Source organism: Chelonoidis abingdonii, chromosome 7 (assembly GCF_003597395.2).
Source record: "Chelonoidis abingdonii isolate Lonesome George chromosome 7, CheloAbing_2.0, whole genome shotgun sequence".
Taxonomy (NCBI): domain Eukaryota; kingdom Metazoa; phylum Chordata; order Testudines; family Testudinidae; genus Chelonoidis; species Chelonoidis abingdonii.
The window spans coordinates 77,402,369-77,428,167 of NC_133775.1; the positions used below are offsets into that span (position 1 = coordinate 77,402,369).

General features: G+C 39.0%; 1 protein-coding gene across 7 annotated transcripts in view; it reads left to right on the plus strand.

The window, feature by feature from the left end:
- The window catches only part of FBXW11 (F-box and WD repeat domain containing 11), a 117,439-nt gene that overhangs the window by 76,194 nt on the left and 15,446 nt on the right, over positions 1–25,799 (plus strand). For all 7 annotated transcript variants that reach the window (XM_032768698.2, XM_032768700.2, XM_032768694.2 and 4 more), the window contains 8 exons: positions 1,076–1,262; positions 2,190–2,280; positions 17,985–18,122; positions 18,764–18,882; positions 19,909–20,158; positions 21,438–21,556; positions 22,823–22,933; positions 24,233–24,311. In XM_032768698.2, the coding sequence (XP_032624589.1) occupies positions 1,076–1,262; positions 2,190–2,280; positions 17,985–18,122; positions 18,764–18,882; positions 19,909–20,158; positions 21,438–21,556; positions 22,823–22,933; positions 24,233–24,311 (1,094 nt within the window). The remainder of the gene's footprint in view (positions 1–1,075; positions 1,263–2,189; positions 2,281–17,984; positions 18,123–18,763; positions 18,883–19,908; positions 20,159–21,437; positions 21,557–22,822; positions 22,934–24,232; positions 24,312–25,799) is intronic.

Below are 25,799 nucleotides of genomic sequence, written 5' to 3' on the forward strand. Positions count from 1 at the left end.
ACTGGTGGATGGAGCCTGAATATCTGTGGCGGAACCCAAAGCCCCATGGCCAGAGTCTGCTGCCCAGCGCCCCAGGGCTGGGGCAGCAGAACCCTGGAAGCCTGAACCCCACTGCCTCTGGGAAAGGGGAGAACTTATGCTGGCTGTCTGCTCCTCTTGTGTTTGTAGCGCCAGAGGGGGACAGGGCCCAACCCCTACCGGTGGCCCCCAGGAAGGAGTGAGTGCTTTGCTGCTCCCCCTTCCTACCCAATCACTGCCCAGGAGGCTTTAGCCACAAGAAAAACCCCTGATGGCCACGGTGGCCACATTTGAGAAACACTGTTCTGCAGCATCCTTTTCAATACCTCTCCTGACCATCTCACAAGGATATGGAGCATTTGCTCAAGAGGAATCTGATCATATACTGTGTTCATTTACTCTACATTGTCCGGGTAGGAGTTAATCATAAAAGGGACGACTGGTAAGAGAAGCGAAATATGAAGTGTTTCATTTGTGTTGTCATTTAGCAAACTCTAATATTCTGAAAGAGTTCAGCATTCCTTCCCCGCATCTGTGGTGGAATTAATATGGAGCAGAAAAAGCTGCAGAATAATTGTTGTGCTGTTAATGCATGGTGGTGAATTCTGGTTTACTTTCATAGCCCAGCCTTCATAGAGTGGAATTCTGCTATGCAAAAGATGTTAGAAATAAAGAATAAAGAATTATTAACTTGTTCAAACTGTTGCTTCTTGTGTCAGTTTGAATTCAGTGCTTCCTTACTGGTAGCTGTATTTTCTTATCTAACTCTAGCTTAATTTTCAGTGCAGTTGAAAATAAAGTATTAGTAATCTGAGAAAAACATATCAAGTTTGATTGGTTAGATCATAATGCCACTTTATTTTCTTGTATAGTGTTAGATAATTTATCCATAATGATACAGCACTAAGCCCATCTAGAAAACAAATATTTGTGTTAGTACTTCTCTAGTACCTTAAGTAGAACCACGTTATCTTTCTCCTGAGTGTACCACACAAGCTGAGATCATTTAGTGGTTTACTGTCAAGACTGACATTTTGATTGTCCTTATTTTTTGTAGAGCAAGGCTTAGATCACATAGCAGAAAATATCCTTTCCTATCTTGATGCCAGATCGCTCTGTGCAGCAGAGCTGGTGTGTAAGGAATGGCAGAGAGTCATCTCTGAGGGAATGCTATGGAAGAAATTGATTGAGAGAATGGTGCGCACTGATCCACTGTGGAAAGGGCTCTCTGAAAGAAGGGGTTGGTAAGTACCACTGCAAAATGTAAACTAATTCACCCAGCTTTGTAGGCTATTTGTAACAAGTGTCCCTAATCTAGTGTTCTGCCAAGAGATAAATTTATGGTATTGTTAGTCCTCGTATATCTTCTGTGGAGAAGTGTGGGGGTGTTAGGATAGATGGAAGGGGGGCATAAGTTGTATTCAAAATCTGTACTTGTTTAATCTGCTCCCTTTTTCTTCAGATATCTTGTTCAATTTCCCTACGCACCCCATTGCTTTTCACTTCTTGAGTTCTTATGGTAAATTTTACTCTGCAAAGTCTCAATGTAGCAGTTTTTGCATATTTATCCATATTACCTCTGAACTGTAATGTGCAACACTGAGTACAGAAAGCTACTCAATATGCTTGTTAGGTACTTTGTCAAGTGAAATATTGCCACTTAAAATTTTGCGAAATGGCTAGCTAGAATTCAGAAAGAATTCAAAGAATTCATTTCTTTCCTGATAATATGTTGTTCCAGATATGGGAAAACTGGGGTTTTCCATCTTTTGCAAATCGAGAGGGAGGTTCCTCATTGTGTTTTTCTTCTCTACTGCCCTCTGTAATAGCATGCCCATGAAACTGCAGACTCTGCCTCAAGACCTGTCAAAGGTGGGAAACCCAGCAATCTAAAAAAGCCTGTCAAAATAGCAAATCCCTGTTTACCGAACACAATGAAAGAAAAAGATTTCCTTTTCTGAACCTCAAACATTTTTAAATACAGCGTTTATTGAGGTATATAGTCCTTTAGATATTCTTTTGCATGGGTTAACTGACTTTAAGGTATCAAAAGTATTGTTTGAGAATGTATATGCTAAGTTTTAGATTAGTGCAGAGTTATCCATTGTGCAGGGATCTTTGGTTTAGCATGTCGTACTGGAAAATAACCTTTTTTTTTTGTTCTTTGTTAGGGATCAGTACCTGTTTAAAAACAGACCCACAGATGGCCCACCAAATTCATTTTACAGGTCATTATACCCAAAGATAATACAGGATATAGAGGTATGTTTTCTAACACAACTTTTTCAGTGCAAATAACTTTTTGAAGCTAGTACATTTTCTTGATAGTTTGTTACTCTGTGTATTCCTGAACAGTATGTTTTTAAATAATATGCATTGTGTAATTAATTACACTATTTCTAGTACTAATTCTAATTTGCCAGGAAAATGCAGTAAATATGTGCAGTGATTTATTGGATAGAGTAAATACAATATGCAGGTAACTTGTTAATGTCAATGTTAGAAGCATGTTTCTTTTTCTGAAAGTCTTTGGGACTTTTCAGAAACGAATTGTGAAGTCTGACTTAACAGAATTATAATATTTAAGTCTTGTGCACCCCAAGACAATCAATGCATACTGTATAACCAGATTTTCTATATAATTTGATTATCCTAACTTTTAAAAAAAGTTCAGATTTAAACATCTAATATTAAAGATTAAAATACAAAGATCTATTTAATATTTTCATTTCCCCCCTTAATTTTAAGAGACTCAAGATAACAAATATAGCTGTCCTTAAAAAGAGTGCAGAATTTTGTTGTCTGTCTTGAATGACTGTAGTAAGAGTCTACAATATGGTTATAACATAAAGTGCGTTTTAGGAATGAAGATGAGGAAGAAATGGCTTTGTTTGGCAATGTGATATTTTGCTTACCTTGCAAAAGAGCTACAAAGTTATGGCTTATTTACTTTTCAACATATGTTTTTGACAGATTAAAGTCATCTTGGTGTTCACATATTAGAAGAAAAGCTTAGTCTTATCCAGTTAGCTATGTATCTGCCATGAAAATGTGTTCCTTAGACCAAAAACTGTAATGCATTTATTTCAGCCAGGTGATGGACATAAAAGTTATTGGTCCAAAATTCATTAGTGGAGAAACATGTGTTTGTTGGTTAAGGCAGATGTGAACTAATGAAATCATTCTGTTATGGCAAATGTGAGCTTGTATGGCTGGCACTTCATGAACAAAATTACTCAAAACTCCAACTTGTCTGTAAAATTTAGCTACCTCACAAATCAGCTCTAAGCCTCATTTTCAAATATGTATTTTAATAAGCTACTGATAACAATTCAAATGATTTTTTCAAGTATAAATCTAAACATAAAATAAAGCCTAAGCAAAATGAAATCAGCTATGCTATTAGTACATGTTGGTTGTGCACCATACACCTTTACATACTTGTGTGGTGAGATAGCTTGTTTTATCCTTTTCTCTTCTGCATACAAGTTCTGTTAGCATGGTTGAAGTTGGTTTCCTGAAATAAGATCCTTCTGGTATTGGTTAACCCTTGCTTTGCTGTGATTGATACCTGGCTTAGGCAGCAGGCTTCCCTCCATTGCTTCAGTTTTATTTCTTGCTGGAGCCCCCTTCTCCAGTAGTAAAGGCCAGATCTTGTTCCCATTTAAGTAAGTAGCAGAAATAGCAGTATTTGGGCCTAAAAATTCTTTTACTACTTGTATCCTTTGTGCATCTTTATGTTGTTGGCCAGACTTAGAGATATGAAGGTTTTGAAACTGATAGGGAATGAACAGCCATAAAAGCTGAAAAAAAACCAAACCCCCAAAACCTACCCTGACATCTGATTGAATATAAAAAATAATAATAAAAAAAAACCTAGCCTTGCATATTTTAAGTGATCTTGCAAAGTGAGGGGGTGATATCAAGTGAAATCTGTAAGTCTGATGGAGACATTTTCTTGTAACTGTACAAGTTTCAGAGAAAATTAAACTTCAGATTATAAATTCAAAACGGTATCTTAAAAACCCACCTTAATAGACACCCTGTCCAAAAAAATTTTTTTTAAAAAAAAATTGATGTCATGGAAATTTTTGAGCGTTCACATCTTCAAACAAAGCCAAAAAAAATCCCCAACACAACAAGCAAAAATACCAAGTGTTTCAAAATCTGGAAATGTAGACTCCAAGTATTTTATTGAATGGTAACTCTCCTCCCATAACTGCCATTCAAAATACATTTGGCCCTGTCCTGTCACATCTTTCATTAAATGAGGTTCCTCTGGAATCTGTGTAGTACTTGTAAAATGTACAGGGATAAGGTGGCTGTCTGTGACTGAGGCTTCTGTTGGAACAAGGAAACATGAAAGTGATATGTGGTAGGTATGTTTCTCCTGTAGTTTCTTAACTATACTGAGTAGTTGGTTGGGTGTGGCGCGTTGCGTTGGGGGGCATGTGTCTATGGTAAGTGCGAAGCTGTTGGTGTAGCTGGTATGTCAATGGGCAGAGAAATGGAGGAGAATCTGGCTTTGAAGGTGGTATTTCTGTAGTTGGCAACGGGTACTTACATTCATACGCTGAATATGGAATATAACCTTGCCCTGTAGAATAAGTTGTCTCATTAACTCACATAAAGGGAGGTGAGCATACAGGATCAGAGTTAAGGTTCTCTAAAGCACCTTAACTCTTGCGTTTCTATACTTTCTTAACGTTTTGGTGTTTTGCAGGTATCCTTAACTTAAAATGTCCTGGCCTTCTAATGCTTGGTGTCTGTAAAATAAAATATTCTATCAAGTCTTTCCCCAAAGTTACTGATATAAACTTACAACCATAATTCCATTTTAACATTGACTCTTTTCTCTGGGACTCCTTAGGGCTTTGAAGAGGAGCTTGATCAGTCAAGGGCTTTTTAAGTTAGCAGACAAAGATATGACAAGATTAAATGTCTGGATACCGAAGCTGGACAGAGTCAGACTTAGAAATAAGGCATAAATTTTTAACAGTCAAGGCAATTAACCATTGAAATAGCTTTCTTAAGGATTTTGTGGCTTCTCCACCTCCTGAAATCTTTAAATCAAGATTAGCGGTCTCTCTAAAAGAGATGCTCTGTCTCAATCACAAGTTACAGGCTTGATGTAGGAATCACTGGGTGGAATACTAAGTCATAATGTTTATTCAAGATGTCAGACTAGATGATCATAACTGTCCTTTCTGGCCTTAAGATCTGTAAATTTATAAAACACTAGTCTGTACTCTTTACTGGCTGTCAGCAACATCAGGTGAATTCAAGGGGCTGGCTGCCACCCACCAAGCCCCACATGGGTGTTGGCCGCACCAGACACTCACTCCTACTTAACATTCCATCTTTATTTGTCCAGGACACTTAAGCTAACTACTCAAAGGGAGCCAGGTCTTTCAGTTACAGTCTCTCAGTCTGGAATTCTCTCTACCCAAAATCAGTGTAAACCTTAGCTTGTCCATATTCAGGAAACAGACATGTCTTTGTCCAGACTTCTAAGGATATGAAGTCTCTCTTGTTAAGCCAACTCTCACTTCCAGAATCCCAAGCATTCATCTTATACCAGCAAAATTTTCCTAGTCTTGGTCTTATGAAGTTGCTAATTTGGAGACTGTAGATGGGTTGAGGAGTTGTGCAACTTGGGACTTGTTCTCTATGCTCAAATGCTTTTCAATTTAAGCCCTGGGAAATGTTCCCATGTTTCAGATGTTTCCATCCTGGATTAGGGTTGATGCTTTTAGTACCCTGAATTTCTTGAGCTCGTAGTCAAGGATCAGATGATTTTTTCTCTTGTAAGGTCCCATCATTTCCAATTCTTCCAATAAATGTCTCTGTAAGGTATGATTCATAAGGGCTCTCTCTCTGTTGACTCTCACAACAAGTTGTTGACACAGTCCTTCAGTCAGAAAGTCTGCAACACAAAAAGCCAGCTACAGCACTTGGGCCTCTTTTCTCTAGGGATTGCTAACAAAAGGGTGGAGGTAGAGGGGTACAACCTGATTAAATTCCATCCCCTCCATTATTGAGTTCTTCAAAAGGTCATGCAGATAACTGCTGTAAAAATACCAAACTTCATCTTAGGGGCAATTCAGGGTCTGAAGGATTTTCTATCCTTGCTGATTTTTAAAAGCAGTGTTGCTCTCTTACTTCAAACTTTGTTCTATATCTATCTACCTGTAATATCATCCTTTTGTAAGCTTTGTGATCCCTGCCTTTCCACAGGAACTCTAAATTCAGTATCCATCTTTGGCACACCACTTAAGTTGTTTTCCTAGTAACTATCACATTAGCACTCAGAAGACAAAAACGTGTTTTTACAAAACATTTACCTGAAGACCACATTTTTAGTGCAACGAAATGTACATGTTATGACTTACTTCTCACTATCACTATTTCACATGCAAGGTACAAGGATATACCAGAACCCATTGTTAAACTATTTTAACAACAAAAGGGATTTCATTAATGTATGCAGCTGGTACTAAATTGGGTTATAAGTGAGGATAAGTGCAGTAGAAAAATGGTCTGTCTCCATTGGATTGACTGAATGACAGAACTGAAAAAGTAATCTAAAAACCAAATTGACAATTGGAAGCAAAAATGAGAGATGGATGAAGAGCTAATTTAATTCTTTCCCTTGGATTCTATTAGCATTTGGGGTCAAAAGTCCATGCAGCCACAAGGTGATGATAGCTGCAAGGTAATACAGCCTGTGATTTGGCAAATTGAGGCTCCTTGTCTCTCTGAAAATTTGTTAGTGCCAATATCTGCTCTCTACCAAATACATTTCCAGAATATACTGTCACTTCTGCAATCATTGAATGAGAAAGGACACTTTAGAGATCTGAAACCAAATTCTTGAAAAGAGGCATGCGACTCTGTCCACTTCTATTGTGAACAGTAAATGAGGCCAAATATTTAATTAGTTTTTATTTCATAAGAGGTAGTCCAGTAATTTCAGATGTTTACAAATCAATTGTTGCTGAACAGCCAAGCTAAGTACTTTAGGAACTCCCTTAAAGGGAAAGCTAGTGTGGTGTTTGAGAGAACCAAATGTGGAGTTGCAAAATTTGTTTGTGTGAAGATCATCTGAGTTTGTCCGGTTAACCCTGTACTTGGAAACAGTCCACAAATATTGTGGTGCAGATAAACTGTTTTAAATGGACTACAGTAATAGGCAAATTGCCAAATAGGGTAAGTTTTACAGTTTTGATACCACAACTCCAAATCCCTGGACCTCTTTCATATGATCTATGAAGGTGGACTAATATATCCCTTTAGAATTAGCACAAATATAATCTATTCCTCATGGTCTGTCAAGAAGATTATTTGTACATTTTCTTCATATCCTGAAATATATGGGAAGGTCCTTCATCTTGCTTCTGTGGAGACTGTAGTGTGCTTAATTACAATGAGAATATCAAATGAGATTTCCCGGAAAGAATGTGGCCAAACCATCAAATAGACTCCATGTGTTCTTCCAAAAGTGAAGGGAGTTCGTATTTAAAAAAATACAAACTAGCTTTTAAAACCTTGGACATAAGAGGCAAAACATGAAGAGGAAAGAGGCACTTCAGTGGAGTCATTACTAAGATTATGTGGGGAAAGATCTTCACTGTTTGTTTTTTTTTGCCAAAGCTCTACAGTGTAATTTCAAAGGAAATACATTTTTGTAGTAACATTTACAGTTTTGGAGTGAGATGACTGAAAATTTGTTGAAAAGTCTGGCCGGCTGTATACATCCAAGTTATCTTCCTTTGAGAGCTTATCATTAGTGATGGGTTTTGTAAAGGGTAGTTAAGTTTCCTTAAATGAAACTGTTGACAAATAGGGGGGATGCTTGAGTGTATTTTTAAGCATGTAGGATGTGCTCAGACAACAGCAAGGGTGGGCAAATAAGTATCTAGTTCAATGTATTTCTAACTGTATTTTTCATGGTATCACACAGTCATTTATTAAATAGTGATGTTAATCTCAAATGGAAAGCAAAATGTGTAATATAGCCTTTGTTGGATGGTTGTGTACTGTCAGCCGTTGTATTTATTATTGATGCATATATCATTGCAGTAACTCTCACGCTTGCCCTCCTCATTTTCCTTGCCCTTGGGTTGTAAGGTTTTTTTTGTTTTTTTTTTAAATCTCCCCTGGAGAGCTGGAAGGGATTGAATTACGTTGCTCAGGTATCACATTACCAATAAAAAAAAAAAAAAAATCAGTTATCGATCTCTCCCTGCTGTCAAGAAGGCATGATTTCTTATGTCTGGAAGGTGTCATGTTGATTTAATTTCCATGTATTTTGAGTTCTTAAATACAAGGTTTCTAGAATCCTTGCTGGGAAATACATACCTTGATATCTGCTTCTTCCAAAAGGTAGTCTGTGGTCTTTTCAGTTTCCAGTCCTTACCAGGGACAGTATTGCATCATTTGAGCAGCTATCTTTATTTGAATGTAATTTAAATTATTTAAAAGTTTTTACACCAATAGGCAAGCTAAGTGAAATCTGCTTTCCCTGTGCTATCTGTTCAGTGATGTAAATAACAGACCAACGAAAGCTAGATACATAGAATCATAGAAATGTAGGACTGGAAGGGACCTCAGTGGGTCACTGATCCAGTCCCCTGCACTGAGGCAGGACTAAATATTATCTAGACCATCCCTGACAGGTGTTTTCTCTAACCTGTTCTAAAACTTCCAATGACAGAGATTCCACAGCCTCCCTAGGTAATTTATTCTGGAGCTTAGCTACCTTTACAGTTAGGAAGTTTTTCCTATTGTCTTACCTAAATATTCCTTACTGCAATTAAAGCACATTAATTCTTGTCCTGTCCTCAGTGGTTAAGGAGAACAATTTATCACTCTCCTCTTTATAACAGTCTTTTACATACTTGAAGACTGCTATCTTCTCAAGACTAAATTCATTTTTTTCAGTCTTTCCTCATAAGTCATGTTTTCCGGACCTTTAATCATTTTTGTTACTCTCCTCTGGACTTTCTCCAGTAGGTCCACATCTTTCCAGAAGTGTGGTGACAAGAGCTGGACACACTACTCCAGTGGAGGCCTTGTTAGTGTGAAGTAGAATGTCTTGCTTACCACCCTGCTGATAATACGTCCCAGAATGATGTTCACTTTTTTTTGGCAACAATATTACATGTTGACTCATCTTTAGTTTGTGATCCACTGGAACCCCCAGATCCTTTTCTGCAGTTATGGGCAGTCATTTCCCATTTTGTGTTTGTGCAGTCGATTATTCCTTCCTAAGTGTAGTACTTTGCATTTGTCTATATTAAATTTCATCTTATTTATTTCAGAACATTTCTCCAGTTTGATCATTTTTTATTTTAATCCTATCCTCCAAAGTGCTTGCAACCCCTCCCAGCTTGGTATCTGTCTGCAGACTTTATAAGTGTATTCTCTATACAATTATCTAAATCATTTATGAAGCTATTGTATAGAACCAGACCCAGGACAGACCTCTGCAGGACCCCACTCAATATGTCCTTCCAGCATGATTGTAATGGGGGACTACAACTACCCAGATATCTGTTGGGAAAATAATACAACAGTGTTTTGAATGATTTTATTAGCTGTTTAAAAATAACCTCATACCCCTCTTCATCCTGGTTAGGTGGTCTATATTAGATGCCTACCATGACATCACCTTTTTTTACTCCTTGTATCCAGAGACTTTCAACAGGTCTTCCTCCCACTTCTTTCTCAATCTCAGTGCAGGTGTATACATCTTCGATATTTCTAGCATTCTTCTCCTTCCCAGAGTCTGGGGTAGGTCTACTCACCAATACATTGCTGATGTTCTGCAGTCCCCATATTACTCTCTCTCCCTGGCTAACAGGCTGTAACCCTTTATCTTGTAGTTGTGTAGTAATTCTTTCAAGCCTTCAGATAACAAGTTTAATATTTAGGTCTTAAATTCTGCAGAATTTAATAACTTCGGCCCTGATACTCACAAGGAAAAGCTTTTCCACTGTTCTAGTGAGTTGATGAGTGAATTTTTCAGACTCACTTACATTTTGCCATGTTTTGTCCTCTTCTGATCTTTGAATTTATAATGTAAGCATGAACCAGGCACATGTCATACTCAGATCTAGCTTGGCTTTCAGCATTATCTCCCTAATTGCTAGCCTTACTTTATTGCAGACAGTTCTTGAAAGCATATCTTGATTATCCCGTCCAAGATGATTATTAAAGCAAGACAGGAAGCCTTTGATTCCCTCATAGGGAATATTTTCTGGTACATGTTCAGCAAAGGTGACCTTTGTATGTCTTTATTAAAACTTTAAAAAACTTGCATCTAGATTCAGAATATGATATATCTAAATAAGGTCATAAAAACGGAATAATAGAAATTCATTTTGGGGAATGTTACTAAGACACTTAATGAAGTTTTTTACCAAGCTAGTTGTTTCCAGCTCCTATAAAAGTCATCAGCCTACCTAGCTGATTTCTTAATGTTTTTTATTTTTAATTTAATCTTATGTTCTACAGATTTACCTATTGAACCTTTATACTTGTGGAGATGTATTTCTTCAATTTATTTTATTGAAGGAGGCAATTGAGATAAAAACAACTTTTCATTACTCATAAGGATAAAATGGTTGCAGTCATTTTTCTAAGCTAATCTTTCCCTTTCCTCCTTGACAGTCTTGCTTGTATTTTCAGTTAATGGTTTACTCATGATAGAGTGGGAACTTTCTTGGTAAGTAGACCCTAAGCCATCAATTTCTACAGAATATAAGCTTATATTTAAAAGTTAAAAAAATTCTCTTGTTTGTGAAGAGAACTTTATGAATGTGACCTGATGCATTCATTTAATGAGGCTGCAGGCAGGGCTGTCCCTAGGAGGGTGTGGGGTCTGGGACATAGGCGCTGAGTTTCTATCTGGCAAGCCTGCTCCCCCTGGCTCTGCCCAAGCCCCACCCTCACTCCACCCCTCCCCCCCCAGCCTCCTCCACGTCCCCCCATGCCTCTTCCCCCTCCCCAGCTCTTCCGCCTCCCCCAAGCATGCTGCACCCTTGCTCCTCTCCCCTCCCCCTAGCATCTCCAGATGCAGTGAAACAGCTGATTGGCAGTAGGTCCTGGGAGGGAGGGAGAGGCATTGATCTGCGGGGCCCCCTGGTGGGCAGGAGGTGCTGAGGGGAGGGGGGAGTTGGTAGGGGGGCACCTTGCTCACCCACATCCACACAAAGCTGTACCCTAGAGGAGGCTCTGGCTGCAGGCATAGAGCTCCAGTGTCACAGCTGCTGCTTCTATCTTTCCTAAGCAGTAGCTGAGTGAAAGTGACAACTCTGCTCATTTTCTCATCTGCTCTTCAGAATCCTGGTGGCAGTGATGCAATAAGAATCATGTAAATTTAACTCTGCAGTTGCATCGAAAATTCTACAGGAGAGGGAGACACCAGAGCTACTCAAAGGAGTAAGATTAAAAAAAATTGAGGCTGGGGTAGAGTAGTAGAAAGATTCCCAGCAGCCACGAGGTTCTTGTGGCTCTAGGCTTGGGGAACAGAGAGGACCCAGAAAATTATAGATCACTCAGTCTAACTTCAGTACCTGGAAACATACTGGAACAAAGTATTAATCAATTTGTAAGCACCTAGAAGATAATAGGGTAATATGCAAATACCAACATGGATTTAGCAAGATACAAAGCATGCCAAACCCATCTAATTTTCATCTTTGAGAGGGTTACTGGCCTAGTAGGTAGAGGGGAAGCTGTAGATTTGATGCATCTTTTTTTGTAAGGCTTTTGACACAGTCCCACTTGACATTCTCATAAGCAAACTCAGAAAATGTGGTCTAGATGAAATTACTATAAGATAGAGTGCATAACTTGTTGAAAGACTATATTCAGAGTAATGATCAATGGTTTGCTGTCAAACTGGGAAGATGTATGTAGTGGTGTCTTGCAGGGGTCTGTCTTGGGTCCAGTACTGTCAATATTTGCATTAATGACTTGGCTAATGGAGTGGAGAGTATGCTTATAAAATTTTAATGTGTTGCCACAGTGGGAGAGGTCACAAGCACTTTGGAGGACAGGATTAGAATTCAAAAACACCGTGACAGACTGGAGAGTTGGTCTGAAATCAACAAGATGAAAATCAATCAAGACAAGTGGAAAGTGAAGGAAAAATCAAATGCAAGATGTAGAATAACTAGCTAGGCAATAATACTGCTGAAAAGGAGTTATAGTGGATTATAAATTGAATCTGAGCCAACAATGTGATGCAAATAAAAAGGGCTAATTCATTCTGGAGTGAACTATAAGGTGGATAGGAAGCTGGCTAGATTGTCGGGCTCAACGGGTAGTGATCAATGACTCCATGTCTAGTTGGCTGCCGGTATCAAGCGGAGTTCCCCAAGGGTTGGTCCTGGGGCCAGTTTTGTTCAGTATCTTCATTAATGATCTGGAGGATGATGTGGTTTGCATCCTCAGCAAGCTTGCGGATGACTCTAAACTGAGAGGAGGGGTAGGTACACTGGGAGGGTAGGGTTTAGGGATAGATACAGAGGGACCTTAACAAATTAGAGGAATGGGCAACAGAAAATCTGAGATTTAAACAAGGACAAATCCAGAACGTTCCTGAACTTGGGATGGAATATCCCATTCACTGCTACAGACTAGGGACCGAGCAGGCAGCTGTCTCTGCAGAAAAGGACCTTGGGGTACAGTGGACGAGAAAGCTGATATGAGTCAACGAGTGTGCCCTTGTTGCCAGAAGGCTAATGGCATTTTGGGCTGTATAAGTAGGAGCCCTGCCAGCAGATCGAGGGACCATGATCATTCCCCTCTATTCAGCATTGTGAGGCCTCATCTGAAGTACTGTGTCCAGTTTGGGCCGCCACGCTATAAGAATAATGGGAAAAATTGGGAATGGTCCAGCAGAGGGCAACAAACTATTAGGGGGCTGGAGGCACATGATTTATGAGGAGAGGCTGAGGGAACACTGGGATTATTTAATCTGCAGAAGAGAAGAATGAGGGGATTTGAATAGCTGCTTTCAACTACCTGAAAGGGGGTTCCAAAGAAAATGGATCTAGACTATTCTCAGTGGTGGCAGATGACAGAACAAGGAGTAATGGTCTCAAGTTGCAGTAGGGGAGGTTTAGGTTGGATATTAGGAAAACCTTTTTCACTAGGAGGGTGGTGAAGCACTGGAATGGGTTACCTAGGGGAGGTGGTGGAATCTCCTTCCTTAGAGGTTTTTAAGGTCAGACTTGACAGCCCTGGCTGTGATGATTTAGTTGGGGATTGGTCCTGCTTTGAGCAGGGATTTTACTAGATGACCTCTTGAGGTCCCTTCCAAACCTGATAGTCCTGAGTGTAAGAGATGGGAGGTAATTGTCCCACTGTGCTTGGCACTGGTGAGGCCTTAGCTGAAGTACTGTGTCAAGCCTAGGAGTGATACTTCTGGAAAGATGTGGACAAATTGGAGAGAGTCCAGAGAAGAGCTACAAATATGATAAGAGGTTTAGAAAACCTGACCTGTGAGGAAGGATTTTAAAAAAACAAAACAATTGGGCATATTTAGTCTTCAAAAAGGAAGTTATGGGGGGCAGGGGATCTGTTAGGTCTTCACTTTCTCTTTGTAACAGCCCTTAACATATTTGAGTTTCTGCATGTCCACTGAAGGTAGGACAAGAATTAATGGGCTTAATTTGCTGCAAAGGAGAATTAGGTTAGATATTATTAGGAAAAACTTTCTAACTGTAAGGATAGTTAAGCACTGGAATAGACTTCCAAGGGAAATTGTGGAATCCCTGTCATTGGAGATTTAAACAGATTAGGCAAACACTTGTCGGGGTGGTTTTAGGAGTACTTGGTCCTGCCTCAGTAGAGGGCTGGACTAGATGACCTCTCTCCAGCCCTACACATCTATAATTCTATATCAGGTTATTAATATGGAAGTGCTATGCCTGTTAAACCTCTGTGCATGCCCAGTATAAACTGGATGTCTCCACATGCTTGAGCAGATTGTCTGTTGAAAGCTTGTGCAGTTAATAAGGGCTGTGCTGTCTCTTGACAAACCTGCCTCCTGCGTACTTACGTGGGTTAGAATGAGAGGTGGAGGAAGCACGTCCATTGCAGGGAGCTCGTGTGAAAAATGAAGTTCCCAAGCAGGGTACAGGGCCAGCATACTGGTAAGAATTTCAGGATGTGTCTTTCTTTTCTGAGGTGTGCCAGGGTTTCTCACCATGTCCATGAATGTCTCTAGTGATATTTAATTTTTAATCAATCAGGTTAGCAGAAGGGGGAATGTGGATGGGGTGGCAGGTCTTCGGCTGCTGTTGCCACAAAAGCTTGTAATATTTCAGGAGGAAAATCCTTCTAACTGTTGCTAATGTTTTAGCAAGTAAACTGAAGGAACTTAAAATGGTTCCCCCAGGGAAGCATGGAATTGGTACTGCTCCATGCCCTTCACCAGTGGGTGACTTCTATTTGTGCTGCAGGAGATACAAAGTCACCTCTGCCTGTGAGGGTGAACCAAGTGCACTTTTTACTATAACACATATAAAGGTCAAAAAATAATTAAGGCACGTGTGTGTGTGTGTGTTATCAAACAAATGAACAGTAACCTAGCAGGTGGATAATCTATATTTTTAACACATCCCATGGATAATATATTGTTAGGCTTAACCCAGGAAAAAGAACACTTCTGAATCTGAATACTTTCCCTACTGTCAGAAGTTACTTAGAGCACTAACAAGGCTCTATCATCCCTGTCTGTCCTTGGCCGCTCTTTGCATATCCTCTATGTTAAAGCCATTAGTTTTCCCTCTCTGTGTACTGTTGGACAGATGGATTCTTTCAGCCATCCCTTTTTTCATGTTCTTCTATCTGACTAGTCGTACACCTGCCATTAGAGATGTTCTGGCTTCTTTCCTAGCATGTCCCAGATATCCAGAAAGGAAGATAAATTTTCTAGGAAACAAAAACAAATAAATTTTTTGTTTTATTCTTTTTCATGATTAAAATGAATGATTTCAAATTTACCTTGATTTAAATTATCTGCTCTGGTTGGATGAGATTCTCCACTAGTTTATTATCCTGTGAGAGTGCAATGTATTTGATAGCTACTTTCAGCTAGTGATTCTTCTGTTTTTGACTTTGGCTATAGAAGTGTGTGAAACTTGAGGGTGTGAATATGCTGTAGGAAACTGGTATTTCCCAGCATTTAAGTTTGTCTGGCTTGTAGTTCTGGGAACTGAGTTTAGAGGAGGTTTTATTATTATTATTATATTTGAAGCTTTATTGAGGGGATGTATATAAAAATTACAGGTAACAAGTGGCAGAGGTTTTGTAATATAAGTATGTGAAGGAACCTTGGATTTCTGTAGCATTAATTCCATAACGTTTGCTGCAGTGCATAAAATGTAATTCCTTCCATATAAATACCTATCCACTCTGCATACACAGAATTTATTTTAAAATATCTGCTTGAGGAGGTTCCAGGTGAAATCTTTGTCAGCTTCACCTTTGAGTAACAACCTAAATTTTGTATAGCAAGAAGCTTTTATGTGGTTGCAAGTACTGTATTTAACATGCTCCTTTGTAGAGGGTCTTCCAGGTTGCCCACCCACTCAGCTGTATTTGTCATCTAAAATGTTATTTCTCTATACTCACATCTGTTTCCACTCTATTGCCAATTGTAATGCTGCTGTATATTCTCTGTGTATGGTGGCTACTTTCCCAGTACATTGAAAATTTATGCCGTGTAAGAGGATTTTACAGGTTGTCAAAAACATGAAATATTTTCCCACAGTAGCCACACCACATAATGTCTAAATGAAATGACATTGACGCATAGAATTAAAATATACACCTGCACATGACTTACTGCTTCATAGTGCTCAGACAAATATATAAATAATATTTTAGTTTCCTTCATTTGTAGCCAACGTTTACATATGGTAACCTTATTAAGTAGCTTCCATTGGTGAAATTTTTGAGCATTGAACTAAACAGAAATAGTGAATGAATTAAAATGAATGTCTTTTCTTTTGTTTCCCAGAACATTAAATGATATTGCCCTGCAGAGGGCAGGTGATTAATATCACCTTTTAAATAAACAAACATAGCTAAATACTGTAAACCAAAAATTAAACGGTTACCTCTTCCCCCTGCAAAAACCCCCAAATCAAATAAACTTAAACAAATATTGTAATGAGCAATCTGATCTCTGCCAGGGACATTACAATAGACACCCAGGGCTGAATCTGGCGTGGTGGTCAAAAACTCAGTACATACAAGCAGAGCATAATTATTTAATGCTCAATGTACAAGTTGCTGATCAACAGTCTGAAAAACTTGGAAACCTTGGCTGACCAGTATTGCTGATCTGAAAATGAAAACTGGCTTCCTGCCTTAATTTTCTTGTAAATGTCACCAATGGGCAAATAAAAGTGGATGATTTGACAGCATATCTTGCTGTTTTGCTTACCACCATCTCTTATCTCGTGTAAGCCAATCGTACCCTTCTGGCACTTCAGGAAGAGTGTTGGTGGGATAAATAGGTATGCTGTCTCCCTAGAATGCGTTATGAGATACCATTGGACAGCAACATTTTTTTAAAATTAAATCAAATTTGTGTCTTGACTTGTTCTTGAATAATCAGTTTTATGTTCTTGGGGGATTTTGCAGGCTTTTTGGGGGAAACCAGAAGGAGGGACAAAATATAGTTCAGAACTCTGATTCAGAGATAAAATGCTTTAGTAGGAGTGTCCTGAGGGGCTAGAAGGGGGAGTGGAGATTATAAATTGAGCATAGCATCAAGATATCAATAAGAGAGCTCTCCAGAACAAATCTTCAGTTCATCAACTGCTCAATTCTCATTCACCTGTTTTTTCTCTTTCAAACATTGCAATCTATCATATGACTTATGTTTTTCTGTGTTAACAGTGGATGAGAAATATCCCAGTGTGTCTAGGGATTCCATATGTTGTGCTGTAGTTTTTTGTGTTTGTTCCACTGCACTGATTCTTTTATGATTACTATTACAAATCTTCTAAACAGGATTCCTGATTTCTTTGAAATGGCTCAACATTTGTCCTATCGCTAATGTAAAGTTGATTAAAAGCAGATTTACTTTCTATCTTTTAATGTTACATTGATTACAGCCTATTTGTTAAAATATACCAGATTTGAATTTTCTGTTTCCCCAGAAAAGTATACACCACAAAATCAAAGCAAGAAGCTGAATTATTACATATTTAAAAAAGAAATTTAGGAAGAACATATAGCGGATAATATCTTATAAAGAATTTAAAGGCAATTTCCCACTAGTAAATTTTCATTTTTATAATAGTCCCTATTTCATGTTTTCATTTTATTTTTTTTCTTGGTTTTCATCAGGATTTAAAATCAGATATATAACACATACATTTCACAAAGTTGGTTCCTAAAAAAAAAACAGCGTCAGTTAGTATATTTTGCTATTTGACACGTTAGCTGAAGTTTTCAAAACAGATGTGACCTCCATTTTGGACTTTAAAGAAATTTGTATTGTTCGCCTTCCCAAATGAGTTTGAGTGTAGTGTGATGTCCCTGAATTATAAAAACAGAGGCTTTGTAACCTATATCAGATGATGGGATTATTTAAATGAGCAAATTGAATTTTTCCCATTATAGAAAGAGATCTGTCTGAGTCAAGCATTATTGATCCTGGTGCAAGATTGCAATGACAAAAAAGTTATAGCTTTGTCTTGACAAAATGCAAAAGTCATAATTCTAATTAGTCCTGTTTTACATATTTGCTATTGGAAATATGCTCGTGATTTAAAAGTACGTAGCCACAAAAGAACCAAATGTGTCAGTGCTCATGGAGGAATTTTACTTGAAGTGAAAATCCAAGTCATATTTTTGTCTAAGAAATCATGGTTTTAACAAACATACACTGCTTTATTCATCACTTGGTATAAATAGTTTTTCTATCTTTCTAGACTATAGAATCTAACTGGCGATGTGGACGACACAACTTGCAAAGAATTCAGTGCCGCTCTGAAAATAGCAAAGGTGTCTACTGTTTACAGTATGATGATGAAAAGATCATCAGTGGCTTACGGGATAACTCCATCAAGGTAATATACTTCCTTCCTCTTTATGTAGAGACATGAGCCACTGCCTCTGTCTTGGCTTTAGACTTGGGAAGGAGGCTGTCAGGTGCTGCTTGTTTCCTTGGGGCCCATCTCTCCTGTCTTTTTATGGGGTAGCGTTGTTCGTGCAGCACTTTCTGAGGATGGCATGTTTTGCATAATCTCTCAGGGGAAGCTGGTAACATATCCCTGCTTGTGTGTTGCCTCATGAGTGATGTGGACTGCCAGTTATGGCAATTTTGACCTGATTGAAAATCAATACCGTCATGAAATCAGGTTTACTGTAAACAGATGGCTTGTGCCCCCTTGCTTGGCTGCATCCTATGGTTTTGTTAATGGTTTGGATTATTGCTAATTTCTGCTCTTTCCCTAGGAAACAAAATGTTTCCGTATGGACGACAAACTTCTTCCTCATGGTTGGCAGTTTCATAGATCTGTGCAGCATGTGCTTGTCTCCTTGGCAAGGCAGGAGAACATAAAAACAGAAGCAAAGGCTCAAGCCCCACACCTGGAAATTGCAGCAGAATGTGCATGCTGGATTGCTCATGGATTCTCTTTGCTACCACTGGTCTTCTCTTTACAATAGTGAAAGCCAAAATTTCAACCCATATCTTTGTTTTTGACAGATTTGGGATAAAACAAGCTTGGAATGTTTGAAAATATTAACAGGGCACACTGGCTCTGTTCTCTGCCTGCAGTATGACGAGAGAGTCATTGTAACTGGATCTTCGGACTCTACAGTGAGGTGAGCCTCAAGTATTAGCCCAATGAACTCAAGTCTTGGGTAGAGACACTCAAAAGAAATAATCTACTGCAAGTACTAAAGCATAGGGACCACTCAACAAAACAAGTATAGTACTGTGCCTTTAAGGGCTAGACACATGATACAGCAAAAGACTATATGCAGTATTTTCTAGCATCCCCAAGCTTTAGAGTTGCATACTTGTAGGATTTGAATTTCAAAAGTTTTGAAAGACTATAAACCCTCATGATTCAGAGCATAAGCCAACATCTGACTGGGATAGGAAGAAACTTCTCTGCTGGGTGAGGTATTCCATAATTGCCCAATTTAGGGTTTCTTGCATCTTCCTCTGAAAAATCTGACCACCACTGATGATAGGATACTGACATTTGATCTCTGGCCATTTCTGTATTCTTAGGTTTAAAGTTTTATGTGATCTTAATGCTCAATAAAGGGGCTGTAGTGACAACGGCAATGCTCGCCCCAGGTACAGCACAGTCAAAGTCATTGCAGGTTTCTTTGGAGTGTTCTGTGTTGCCTTTGCCTGGAGGAGACTTCATTCTCCATGTCCAATGAGTTCTTAATCTCTGAGAGCACCATTTATGGTCTCTTTTGTGGTGTGGATGCCATTGCACTACGAATGGAGGGGAAATTACCGCATCTTTGTTTCACATGAGCTAGTGGACAGCTATGGGATGGCAGTAACTTCCAGTTACTATTGACCTGAACTTGAACTGGCATCTTTCATATAAGTAAAAGATTCATATCTCATTGCCAGTCCTCGGTGTAATCCATTGTCAGCCTCTGCTTGATTTGTGGCTTTTATACATAAGCCCCTTTGTCTGTTAAAATGACTTCTCGAAGCAAACCATGAGACTTAGCAACTTTAGGCAGCCAGAGCGATAAAGTAGTTGAGAAGGGCTGTCCCTTAGACTAACAGACCACTCTTCATTGCATGCATTTCCTGTTTGTAATGTGTGTAGTCATCTCAGTTCATTCAAGATAAATTTCATTTCCCTCTCCCCACAGAGTTTGGGATGTAAACACAGGCGAAGTTCTGAACACACTGATTCATCACAACGAGGCAGTGCTTCATCTGCGTTTCAGTAATGGCTTAATGGTGACATGTTCAAAGGACAGGTCCATTGCTGTTTGGGATATGGCATCACCTACTGATATCACTTTGCGTCGTGTGTTGGTTGGCCATCGTGCTGCTGTTAATGTTGTAGACTTTGATGACAAGTATATTGTCTCTGCATCAGGTGACAGGACCATTAAAGTAAGTTGGCAGAAAGAGCCCTGCTCTGTTTACTCAGGAAACTACTAATAATTTTGATTTGTGTAATGTGTGCCCAAAAGTATAAAAAATTCCACTTCAGAAAAATTTAGTTGTTGAATGTGTGCTTAAAATCCAATTCCCAAATGTGTGTGAGAGCAGTTCTGTGGCTATTTCTTTATCATTCATCTGTCACTTCCTGTTAGATGTTAAAGCCTTTATGCAAATAACTTGACTTCTAACATTTTTTGTGGCTTCTATCATAAAGTTATAAAAAGCTTAAAATCTACTCAGGATTAGGTCTTGAAATTGGCTAGAAAATTAAGCATGGCACTTTTCTGTGCTTTTTTCCAAATGATTTGTTTTCTATAAATTAGCAATTCTTTTCTAGACATGAAATGTATAGGCAGCCACCTTTCCCCACCATACTTTCTCAGCCACTAAACCAAATTTTGCCATGTTTGAGGGATTAAAATGCTGTGTTTGAAGACCGCCCAATCATCTTAGTTACCCCAAATTTACTATACAACAAAGATATTTCCGTCCCTCCCTCCTTCCCTAGAACCACAGCTGGTTTAGATTGTGCCAAGAACTTTTTCTGGCAAAGTTATGTCTGACACTTGCCAAAGGTACTTTATTCTTATAGAAAATGACTCATTAGAACCTTTACAACTTGAAATACAACTTTTTTAAAAAAATCCACAAAGATTCTAAACAATTAATTTAACATTAAACCCCATCTTTCCACCCCTGAACATTCTTCTCTCAGCTGCAAGTCAAGTATCTCTGGTCTTGTCTTCAATAAACAGTAGATTGTTGTCCATGTCAATGATACAAAATAAATAGGTTAATGATAATCAGACTAGTCTTTTGTGTCTAGAAGTCTGTCATTTTGTGATGTGATTGCTAAACAGCCAACATTTAAATTCAGTCAGAATTCTAAAATTACTTAAGCAATGCTTACTTGCTTTACAAAAAGTTTAAACGTTTTTAATATTTTAAATTTAAGATGATTTAGTCAATTTGAACAGATATATGTATTATAGCAGTGCTGGGATGACCCAGCTGGGTTTGGAGTCCCATTGTGATGCACATTGTACAAATACAAAATACACGATGGTCCTAGCCCCGGAAGAGCTTACAATCTAAGCATTCATTCAACTTTCCCCTCAAAGTTCTTCTTTCGAGTACTGATTTTTTAATGAAATTTGAACATGATTTCCGTTTAACGTATAAAACCTTGAGCTCTCTCAAAATTGAATGTTTTTAATTTTTTCCACAGGTCTGGAGTACAAGCACATGTGAGTTTGTTCGTACTCTAAATGGGCACAAGCGTGGCATTGCATGCCTTCAGTACAGGGATCGACTAGTTGTGAGTGGATCATCAGACAACACCATTAGGTGGGTTGAAGACAGTTGCTAACAGCATATTGGAGAGAATGTGCATTTGCAAATGTAAAGAAGGGTTTTTTTTTCCTAGGTCTCTTGAACCTGCCTTACAGTTTAATAGCACAGTAATCATTTAGCTTTTGATATGTCTTGTCAGCATTAGAACAGGCAACCATTGCTGAGGAGGGAACAGGTGACATACAACATCTACTCAAGCAAGTGCAACTCACAAACTGTTGGGCTGATGTCAGCATCTAAAAATGTAATTTACAAATCCCACATCTTAATACAGTCTATTGATCTGAAGATCATTAGAGAAATTGGAGGTCCAATTAAAGCACCAAGTTATTTCAGTTACTACATATAAACCTCTACCCTGATATAACATGGTCCTCGGGGGTCAGAAAATCTCACCGCCTTGTAGTTGAGGCCGTTATATCAGGTTCAGTCCAGTATGACGTACTGGCCTGGACTCGCTTCCCTGGCGGTGATTTAAAGGGCCCGGTGCTCCAGCTGCTGCTGGGAGCCCCGGGTCCTTTAAATCCCCACCAGAGCTCTGGCAGCAGGGCTCTGGTGGGGATTTAAAGGTCCTGGGGCTCCCCACAGCGGCCAGAGCCTCTGGCCCTTTATATCACTGCCCAAGCCTGGCTGCCAGAGCCCCAGTGGGGATTTAAAGGGCTCGGTGCTCCAGCTGCTGTGGGGAGCCCCGGGCCCTTTAAATCACCGCTGGAGCTCTGACAGCAGTGCTCATACAGTGATTTAAAGGGCCCAGGGCTCCACATGAATTCAGCTATAACGCGGTAAAGCAGCGGGGCTCAGATGGTGCTTTAAAGGGCCCGGGGCTCCCTGCTGCTTTACCGCGTTATATCCGAATTCATGTTATAACAGGTCGCGTTCTATCGGGGTAGAAGTGTACCTCTGATACACATGGCTTTATCTGCAGAATAAAAAGGGAGACAGATTCAGCAGTCAACTTCATTCATATTGAAATAGTTACAAGCTTCCAGCCTTTACTTTTAAAATGCATTTAATATGGAAAATGATTAAGCCAGTTCCATGGGGCAGACTGACTAGGAGTGTATCTGAGTGGCAGTGTACTCCCTTCGGGAACTGTGTACAGGGGCCTCAGGTGTACCTTTTCACAATGTATTATGGTTTTAGTTTTCAGAGACCCAATAAAGATTATATTAAAATGGAAATTGCAGCATGAGTAAGTGGATTGGAGCTCTATTGTCACACGAGCGTTTCTCAAAGATCTATTTCTTCTGTTTTCTTAAGGTTATGGGATATTGAATGTGGGGCCTGTTTAAGAGTACTAGAAGGCCATGAAGAACTGGTTCGATGCATCAGATTTGATAACAAGAGAATTGTTAGTGGAGCCTATGATGGGTATGTACTTCAAACACACTCTGAGAAAGTTTATTCATGTATCTCCTAGTAAAGCACACTTTTGAAAGTTCTTATCCCTAACACACACAATGAGGATTCTTTTTTGGTTTGCATCCTGTTGTCTAAGTGATCTGGTTATGACAGATCTACATTTAACCTGGGTGTTGCCGACTTCCTGTAGATTTCAATAACGCAGACTACCTATGTCCTGAATGTAGCCTTTGAATATTATGTATTCTGTTTTATTCTGCAGTTCCTTCCAGTAACTTGTTCTTAGGGCTCTTTAACTCTGTTCATAGGAGTAAGTAGGTAGCTCTAGCTCCCTGCAGAATTAAGTATTCTACTAATCAAGTTTATATGGCTTTGCTGTACAGCTCAAGCTGGTTAGAATGGACAAATAGCTTGTCTTAAGTAATGTCTGTTCTGAATAGACACTTCTCTTTGTTTCCTCCCCGTAAACATCACCCCTTGAGAAACTCCCTGCTTCCCAACAGGTCTGGCTGCCTTTTTACTAGATACCAGCACTGAAACTGTTTGTATTCTGAGGCTATATAAATATGAGCTCACAAAATTTTGAAATTGCAGCATCACAGTCCAGCAGAGAGGCTGCAGTATCTTCTGTTCTCTGATAGGAGCCTTAAAGTTAGTGGTGTGGGGCTGTTATGAGGGCATCAGGAACCACCTGTAAAGGAAAATGGCTTAACATTGAGTGAATTCAAGGAAACTATACAGGGACATGGATTATCCCATTGCTTTTATTCTCCTTGTTAGCTTGTCATCTGTGGTATTGGGCTGAATTCTAGTTCAAGTGAACAGCATAGTGCTGTTGAAGGCAAGTCAGAAACTCCTTTCAACTTGAATTGGTTATTTTGATACTATCCTTCTGGGATCTGTAATCCTAAACAGATTCCCAGGGGCTGTTCTCTCTGCATTTCATCGGCAGTATGCTAGACTTTGAGGTCTTCTCAGTTCTAAGTTAATATGCAAAATATTCCCCAGATGCAGAAGTGAATATTTCTGTTTATGTATATATGTGTGCAGCAGTGCCTACACACCCAATCAGTGATCAAGGCCCCCTTGTGCTAGTTGCTGTGCTCACACAAGACAATCCCAGTCCCCAACGAACTTAGTCTTAGAATTTCTTTAGTCATATGCTAATATTGTCTTATTGCTAATTGGTTAGTGTTGGGGAGATTCCAACATTTGCTTTCTGTTGATTCAAATGTTTTTGTAATGCTTATAATTGAAGTAACATTTCTAGTATAATAAAATAACCAACATTCTTGTTTAATTTTATAGCAAAATTAAAGTTTGGGACTTGCAAGCTGCTCTTGACCCTCGTGCCCCAGCCAGCACACTATGCTTGCGTACATTGGTGGTATGTAAACATTGATACATTTGGGGTTTTGCACAATAATACTATTTTATATTTGGCTAAAGTGAACATTTTAATGTTAAATTTTATTGCAAATGCATCGAGTGGCTGGGGGTTGATAAGAAATTCAGCACTTTCTGCAAATTCTGCTCTGTTCCCACAGCTGGGAACAAACAAAGAGGATTGAGCATACTGCATTGTGCACTGAATTCTTGTTGACTCTGAGCATAGAAATAAAGTTGAGCTGTTAAGCTCTTCTGACTTGGTATTCTCAAATGGTCTAAAAATGTAATCAATATGACATTGCATCCAAATCATTCTGGTTTCTGGTGTGGTATTTTAATATCATATCAATATTGTACCACTGGCTTTAAATAAATGGACTTTTATTAAATGGAAACAATTTGGAATACTATCAGCCTTCCTTAACCCTTTCTCCCAATTGTAAAAATGGAAATAATAGATGCAGGAAGAGAGGGGATTTTGTGGTGAGATTACCATAGGAACTGTAATCATTTCAAAGAAGACTACCATATTTTAAGTGGCTACCTTAGCTGCTTTTTTTTATGTATTTAAATAAAGGCTTTGATTTATGGCAGTAGTAGGGAAATTGGGTAGCTCATCGTATGGGTCATGGACTATACAGAGCATTTCATCTCCAGGTTCAAAGCTTGAACCTTGTCCAAGTCAGTAGTGACCAGAAGACATTGCTTACATGGTATCTATTTGATGGCTTATGTGAAATGATCTTGGCTTGTCCACTTCCTGCAGAAGAGCCCCCAGCACAAACACTAATTGGTTCCCTTATCAGCAGTCTTGGCACAGAGATCAAGTATTGAATGGGCGGGGGGACTCCACTGACCTCTTATTCTTTGAGTATAATTCAATTATTGTATGTGTTGACTTCAGACTCCAGTTACTGGGTTATCAGTCTGGCACCGTTGACCAGTCCTTTAAACATTTTTTAAAAGGTACAATGCCATCACTTACTGTGGTGGATCATCAGGGCCAAGTACAGACTTTTGCAGGTTCCTGTGCTAGTGCAAAGTCCTGGTGCCATTTTGGTATTGCTGTTTCTGCAAACAGTTCCTAGAGGGGTCACTTTTAAAATTCTTTCTCAAGAGCGCGTATTGAAACTCTGGCCACTTTTACAAATAATTGGGCCTGGAATGGCTAATGAAGTACCTTATGGGGACTGCACAATACTTGAAGTAGCAGCACTGTTTAACATACAAAAAAATTTTGTGCAGCAGATAAACCCTGACAGCTTGTCAGCACTAGCAAATCTTTTTTTGTTTAAGTTGCTTACTCTCAGTTGGCAGTCTGTCCAGCTGGCTTGTAGTTCTCTCAGCATTTATCTCTCTGGTTCTCAACTTCATAGTAAAATTCATGGCCTACACAAACTTTATATTGAAGCCACTGTATTTGTTGAACTATTTAAATAGCAGTAATTCTTCTCAGACCTGTGTATGAACCTTGACCAGCAAGTCA